The 7441-nt window shown below is 56.4% G+C and overlaps 1 protein-coding gene across 1 annotated transcript; it reads left to right on the top strand.

Annotated features, from left to right (window-relative positions):
• The first annotated feature begins 2228 nt into the window (after nt 1-2228).
• HOXB9 (homeobox B9) lies at nt 2229-7142 on the top strand. Its single transcript, XM_004684296.2, has 2 exons — nt 2229-2845; nt 5315-7142. Exons 1-2 carry the CDS (start codon nt 2329-2331, stop codon nt 5548-5550), a joined length of 753 nt encoding a protein of 250 aa, XP_004684353.1. The 5' UTR covers nt 2229-2328; the 3' UTR covers nt 5551-7142.
• Nucleotides 7143-7441: the final 299 nt, after the last annotated feature.

Below are 7441 nucleotides of genomic sequence, written 5' to 3'. Positions count from 1 at the left end.
TCCATAAATAAAAAAAGTCCCAGCCCTCGGTTCACATGTCCTTTTGGACCCTAATTTATATACTACAGAAAGTCATATACTCAGCCCTCCGTGCTCCATAACGCCGTTATTTATGGCAGGAGAGGAGTGGTTTGTGGTTTTTTTCCTGGAGAATATATTTATTACAGGTAAAGCCGACAGCAGACTCCATACGTCTGGCAAATCGAGAACAGGTGCTTTGCCTTAACTGTGATTCATTCACTCTGTGCCCCGCTTTCTTGCTGGTGAGTCAGGGGAGCTCCCTCGACTTTCCCTGGCGACCAACTGCTACTTAGCAGAATTTGCATCGGATATTTGTTTCCCCACTTGGGTCCCATGGAAAAAGCAGATCTTCACGCTGTTTGGTTCCGGATCTGCCGGGCTGTCGCCCTCGGAGAGCTGGGGTGGAGAAGGAGGGGCCGGCCGGGCGCCTGGCATTGATCTTTAAAAAATCATTTTAAAATCGCCATAATGTGAAGAAATATGGCGCTTCGCCCTCGTATTTCACATGTAATGACACGAGATGGCTTCATTTGGAAAGAAAAGCGGGCAGGAGCGTGCGCGCGCGCCTGTCTGCGGAGGTGATCCGCAGCTTCCTGCATGGAAGAGGGGTACGTGGCCAAAAAGCTAAAACCTCACATTAGGATGGCTTTGCATTTGTGAAAAGGATGGGCTGGGGGCAGCTCATTTTATAGGGCCTGGGGGTAGGGGTAGGGGAATGCCAAGAAAATCTGTCCTAAATGCAGCCAGAGGAGAGTGAAGGCTGTCCTGGGCCCAGCCTCCCAGTGCGCCCCACACCAGAGGAAGCAATTGCACCCCGGGTAGAAGCTGGAGGGGAAAGGCTGGGAGACGAGCCAGGAAGCCAGCCGGTGGGCCTGGGGGAGGCCCTGTGCTGGGCGGCCTAAGCAGATACCAACAAAACCTGCTGTTTGGAAGCTCCAGCGAGCCAGCGAGTGAGTCCCGGGGAGGGAAGGCCATGGGAGTGCTGGAGACTGACCCCAGGGGCTCAGGCTGTATCTGCCGGTGCCCTACCCAGATATTTGGGAATCTCTCTAAGCTGCAGTACCGAGTGAAAGGAGGCGAGTGAAAGGAGGCTGCCTGAATGGAGGGGAGCCTCTGACCTGTCCTTTTCCTCTGTGGGAGGAAGGGATGAAAACTCTGTACTCCTTTGCACACCTCTGCACTGCTGATACCTTGGGGAAGCTCCCTTAACCAGTTCTCCCATTCAGCGCCTCCATCTGGGTTGTTACACAGTGAAGAAAAGACCTGCTTCCCTCCACCCCACTTCTCTCTGGTCAGTGCCTGAGAGGCCCCAGAAATTTAAAGCTTTGATAGTTGTATTAAACTCTTTCAGAGGCTCAAGTTTCCAAGGCCTTATGAATCCCTTTAACCTCATGCGGGTTCTAATTTTAGGCCAGAATCCTTGGACAATCACTCCCTTTCATCCCCTCATCTCATCTCTCAGCTCCTGAGGGGTCAGGAGAAGCTCCCAGGCCTGTAAACGTGCAGAAATAATCACAGAGAGCCCCCTCTGAAGCAGATTCCGTCCTGTAACCTCCCCCCACCTCCAGTGAATTGCTGCGGCGCTGTTTAATAAACATCTTGTGTCAAGGGACAGAGAAGAGGAAACAGGGCCTACCCGGTGCAGTGCAGGTGTGTTTGGGGGTGGGGTGACAGGACCCCTTCCTCTTTCATTACGTGCTGGGGTCTCTCTGAGTGCTCCCCATGCTGGGCGCTCTCCCTGGACCCTGCTCTTCCTCTCTCCCTTCCTGACCCGCCAGGGGAGAGGGCTTCACAGCCTGCGTCCCTCCCAGGCAGCCCGCTGCTTTCCTCCGCCTCTCCTCCGCCCTGCCGCCCAGTATCGAGAACTCACCCCCCCCTCTCTGCAAAGAGGGGTGGGGGGGGGGCGGGCGGCCGGCAGCTCCGGCTGAGGTTACGTGGCCGCCGGAGCCCTGACGTGATAGCACATTGCATCAGCATAAAACAATCCATCCTCGATATGGAATGCGGTGCGGACGGATGACAGCGAGAGCGCAGCCCCCTCGCCCGATTGATTTATGTCCGAGCTGACGCTTTATCAGGCAGTCGGAAAAACTTTGACCAATCATTTTGCAAGGAGCGCTGAGCCGGGCTGCTCCACTGTACTTTGTTGGCTGAGAAGTTGAGCAGGGGGTGGGGGTGGGAGGGTGGGGGGCTGGGGGGGTCGCGTCCGAAAGCCCTCACACCGGTCTGGGTGCCACCTCTCCCTGCTTGGGCGCCGCCGCGCGAGCGCTTCCCTTCCCCCTGCGAGCGCCCGGATAATGTCTGAGAATGTCCATTTCTGGGACGCTTAGCAGCTATTATGTCGACTCGATCATAAGTCACGAGAGTGAGGACGCGCCTCCAGCCAAGTTTCCTTCCGGCCAGTACGCGAGCCCCCGGCAGCCGGGCCACGCGGAGCACCTGGAGTTCCCCTCGTGCAGCTTCCAGCCCAAGGCGCCGGTGTTCGGCGCGTCCTGGGCGCCGCTCAGCCCGCACGCGTCGGGAAGCCTGCCGTCCGTCTACCACCCCTACATCCAGCCCCAGGGCGTCCCGCCGGCCGAGAGCAGGTACCTCCGCACCTGGCTGGAGCCCGCGCCGCGCGGCGAAGCTGCCCCGGGGCAGGGCCAGGCGGCGGTGAAGGCGGAGCCGCTGCTGGGTGCGCCAGGGGAGCTGCTCAAACAGGGCACGCCCGAGTACAGTTTGGAAACTTCGGCGGGCAGGGAGGCCGTCCTGTCTAATCAAAGACCCGGCTACGGGGACAATAAAATTTGCGAAGGAAGCGAGGACAAAGAGAGGCCGGATCAAAGTAAGTTATAAAAAGTGAGGAAATACCCAGGCCGAAGGCCAGGCGAGGGGGAGGGGAGAGGCAATAAACTGCGGACAATGTGAAGGGAAACCGCGGCGGTGGCCGCCCGGTGGCGGGCGGGGGTGGAGGGGTCAGGGAGGAAGGGAGCTGAGTGTCCCAGTAGGGGAGACTGAGGCCGCCGGGGCAGCGCCGCCTCCACACGCCCCCGTCCCGGAGGGAACTGGGCGCAGGGACCCCCTCGCGGCTCTCGGGTCCTCCCTTCCCCCACTCTCCCGCAGGCCCCGGGCTCTACGCCGGAAAGAGGCGGACGGAGGCGGGTGCAGAGAGGAGCCGGCTGGGTCGAAGCCGGCTGCTAGAGAGGCAGAGAACCCGCGCGGGCAGGGGCCGGAGCATCCGGGGCTGCCCGGGCCGGCGGCTGGCAGAGCTCCCCGCGCCACGCGCAGACTGTAAAAGCCGGCCAAGGGGAAGTGGGAGGGGGCTCATTAGGATTTTATTTGCGATGCAACAGCTTGGCGGAGGATTGTTCCTAGCAGATCCTGAGCCGCCCTGGGTCCTCGGCCACCGCCGGGAGGGGCGGGGAAGCCCGGGACCCGCGGACTGAGCCCCCTCCCCGGATGCGCCGGCCCCTCCCCGGGACCCGTCCCTGCAGCCGCCCCCTCCCCTCCGTGGCATCCCCGTTCGGGGTAGCGGCTTCCTTTTCCTGCGGGCCCGGCTGCTCTTCACCGGGCTGCCTAGCTCCAGCCAGAGCTGTCCGCCTCGCGGGGAGTCGGGGAATCGCTGCCCAACTTCGGGGCTGACCGCTGGAGTGGAGCGGGAGAGATCCCGAAGGGACCCTGGGGAGAGGGAGGGTGGGGGGAGAGACTTGCGGAGAGGCGGAGAACTTTACCCTTCGGTGGCGGTTTCTCACCACCTCCCACTCCTCCAGAAGCACCCCCGCCAAGTCTGGCTAATTTCCAGGAGGTGCTGCTCCCTGGGGGTGAGAGGTGGCATGGGGGGAGTCTCATATTTTCCGTGTTTTTAAGGTTGAGCGGGGCAAATTGGTTGGGGACCCCTTAACCCCACACAAAACCGTAGCTATCCCCAGACCAGTGGGGATGCCCTCCTAGCCCTGTGGGGGAGCCAGTCCCACTCCCCTAAGGTCCCAGCCGACTCCTATCACCTCCAACCTGCCAGTTGGGATCACAAGAGTGGCCCTTTGGGTAACACAGGCTCTTCCCAAATCCTCCCTCTTCACACCCAGACAGACCCCTCACCCCAAAACTCCAAACTGCCTGGAAAGCCCATTATTGCAGACAGTGGCTTGGCTAGGATCAATTATTAACAGTTTCCCCCCTCTTTCATATTTAATGTGGCTACGGGTCCCCTCCCAGGCAATCACATTAAGGAAATAGCGCTGCAAATTGGTAAGACACGGTACTTAGTATAGGATGAACCAGATTTTTTTTTTTTAATGTTCAGTGCTTTTCATTTTGGGAGAAGTATAGCAGAGGGTGGCTGTTATTTTTAATTGGTTCTGCTTTATTTGGCAACTTTTCTGAGTTCCACAGTAAGGAGCGAGATGGTAAGGAGACAAGAAGCCTGTGTATATTTTTCTTTCTCCCCCTCCTTCCACTCAATTACCCCTTCCTCTGTCCTTCTCACATAGAGGCTATTGGAGTTAGGTGTTCTGTGAAGAGCTCTCTGTTACCCCCATGTCATCCACGGCTCCCCACCTTGGGACTAGAGTAATCTTGCTTCCCAGTTTCCCTGAACTTGCTTTAACCAAACTGTGAGCTGAACAGCAGCGGAAAAGGAGAGATTGCAACCATAAGTTATCTGTGAGCCCCTGGCGCTCCCTTGTCCACAGGCTGGAGTTGATAAATGGTTGCAATAGGGCTGCATGTGAATTGGAGTGTACTGGATGTTTGTGACTCTCAGTGTGGACCCATAATTTCGGTGTGTGGCGGTGGTGGGGCATGATCTCAACATGGACACACAGGCCTGCTGCGAATGGTCAAAAGATGCAGGCTTGTGATCAAGGTAGGGTATGCTTGGACTGGACCGGAGACAGGAGGCTGCTGGGGCTGGGGCTGAATGGCACACGCTGCTCTCCCCCAGCCCACCTCCCAGACCCTCAGGTCAGATGCCTCTCCCTGGTGATGGCTGGGGCAGCCAGCTCTGGCCCCAGTCCTAATCAGTTAGCACTCAAGTGAAGAAAGAGATCAGAGAGAACCTGAGGCAGGCAGCTTGGGTGTGCTGAGAACCCTGGGTGCTTATTTGGTTCCATCTTGTCCAAACAACCTCTCGCCTGGAGGTGTCTGTAGCAACTACTGGCCCATCTCTGGTCTTTCTGGGAACTTGAAGACCCAAGCGCCTTTTTCTGCATGTGAGATGGGGACTGGAGCGCAGAGTGTACCCTCTCAGAAGGAGAACACTGGGGCCCTTCTTCTCCCCTTCCCTTCTTTGATTCTATCGCTACTTCTCTTTCAGCCAATCCCTCCGCCAACTGGCTGCACGCTCGCTCTTCCCGGAAAAAGCGCTGTCCCTACACCAAATACCAGACGCTGGAGCTAGAGAAGGAGTTTCTGTTCAATATGTACCTCACCAGGGACCGTAGGCACGAAGTGGCCAGACTCCTCAATCTGAGTGAGAGACAAGTCAAAATTTGGTTTCAGAACCGGCGGATGAAAATGAAGAAAATGAATAAGGAGCAGGGCAAGGAGTAAAGATTACCCTCAGCCCCTCCACCCCTTCCCACCTCACTCTTATTTATAAGTGATGGCTGCAGAGCCAAAGCTGTGTGGGAGCCGTCAAGTGAGTGGGGAAGGGGGCCTTTCTCTTCAAAGGCCTTTTCTGCATCTCTCTCCTCTCCTTTGCTCTTCCTTACCTGTCCTTTCTTCTCCCTGGGCCTCAAGAGGAACTTTTGTTGATGTAGAATGTAGCAGTAGTTGGTTCCTAAGAAGGTGATGGGCCACAGGAAAGAGAGAACCTAGTTGAGCCCTTAGCAACTCCCCTAGTTTTTCTGGGAAGCCCCAGCACCTCCCTTCCAGCCTGCCTGCTCCCAAAGTCACCGAGGGACACCCCTGCACATAGACACATAGACATCCGAACCCATAAAACCTGGAGTCCACAGTAACAATGGGGAAAACTCACAGCCAACACTTCAATGAAGTGACACTCCAAAGGCAGATGATAGCATTGGAAATCTGGAAGAACAGCCCACAGACTATCAGACAAGCCCAGGGCTCAGTCCTGCCACAAATACACCCCAAGCTGTTTAGAGACACACTCCTAAATGAGGTGCTGCAGCCCCAAGGGCTGGGTGTCATCGCTTAGAGAAACCTCAGCTATACCCAAGCAGGGGCCCAAGAACAAATGGGGTACACTCAGACCCCAAGTTGGCGGGCTAGAAAAAGCAGTGAAAGGCAGCACTGGTCTCATGAAATTATTCTATACACACACACACACACACACACACACACACATTTTGTTGCAGGAAATGTTTCATTCTGCATGTCGTTTTCCTCTCTTTCCAGCAAAAGGAGGTCAGATCATGGGTCGTAAGTTCTGACAAGGTCATCCTCTGGTCCATCTGTGCCCAGCTTGACAGAGACTGTAGCTTCTCTTGCTCTGCCTGGGCTCTGCATTCTTCCGCATCCCTCTCAGCTCTGACTTTTACACTGTTCAGCTAAACCCACCTTGCACTAGTGAGTCAAGTCACCCCTTGCAGAAAAAACCCCTCCAACCCCCATTCTCTACTAGCACAACCCCACCCGCGTCTGGAAAGCCAGGTCAGGAGAATCCAATTGAGAATTTATTGTGGATCGATTCCCAGCTCCCTTCTGGAGTAAATGGTCAGGACAGGGAGAAGCAGAGGCTGCAGTGCTCAGAACTGGGCACAGTCTCCTTATCCCACCCAGCTGCAGACCCAGGCAGAGAGGCCCCACCTCAGCCACTGCCTGCCCCAGAGCAGAGCGAGACCTGCCCCAGCGCTGGGCTGTGCTCCCACGAATCGGGCCTGGACAGTGATCAGCCTGCCGCTGTGCGCAAGCTTCTGGGGAGCAGTCCCGTGTGCAAAGGAAGAGGCGAATTGCACCTCAATCATCTGGCCGAAGTTCGCTCCCTGTTTCCCTTCTCCTCCCTGACCCCCTCCCAGCCCCCTTCAGTTCCGCGGACTCTTGCTCCTGCTTCTCCTGACCCTGCAAGGGGATGTCCCAGTAGAACTTTCTTGCTTTGTTGGTGGCTGTTGTGAACTTGTGCTGTGTTTTGTGATTTCTTTGGGGGTGATTATCTGGCCTGTTTCAGTTGTCGCTTATATGGGTGGGTTGTGGGGGGGGGAAGGGGGTGTCTAGAGTTGATTGTTTGTTTTGGAAGAAAAAAACAAGAAAAAGAACAAAAAATATATATCAACCTAGAAAATAAATTTCTCCTTGTGTCTTCTGTGTTGGCTCTCCTCACCTGGCTGGAGGCACATCTCCTAGGTTCAAGAGGGCAACTTGGAAAGAAGAGAGACTCTTGTACCCACCCCAGAGGTTTCCTGAGCTCTTGCAGGACAGCCTCCCTGGTGGGGCTGAGCAATGGGTTAGGACTGCAGATCCCCAAACCGTGGTTTAAGCC

This window comes from Condylura cristata, unplaced genomic scaffold (genome assembly GCF_000260355.1).
Source record: "Condylura cristata isolate star-nosed mole 26May11 unplaced genomic scaffold, ConCri1.0 scaffold00017, whole genome shotgun sequence".
Lineage (NCBI taxonomy): Eukaryota > Metazoa > Chordata > Mammalia > Eulipotyphla > Talpidae > Condylura > Condylura cristata.
This window is presented reverse-complemented; position numbering and strand designations above follow the sequence as displayed.

Bases quoted from the DNA above. Each gene is read 5' to 3' on its own strand.
- HOXB9 (XM_004684296.2), top strand. From the start codon at position 2,329: ATGTCCATTTCTGGGACGCTTAGCAGCTATTATGTCGACTCGATCATA. The intron at 2,846-5,314 runs GTAAGTTATAAA...CTTCTCTTTCAG, and splicing joins CAAAGAGAGGCCGGATCAAA to CCAATCCCTCCGCCAACTGG.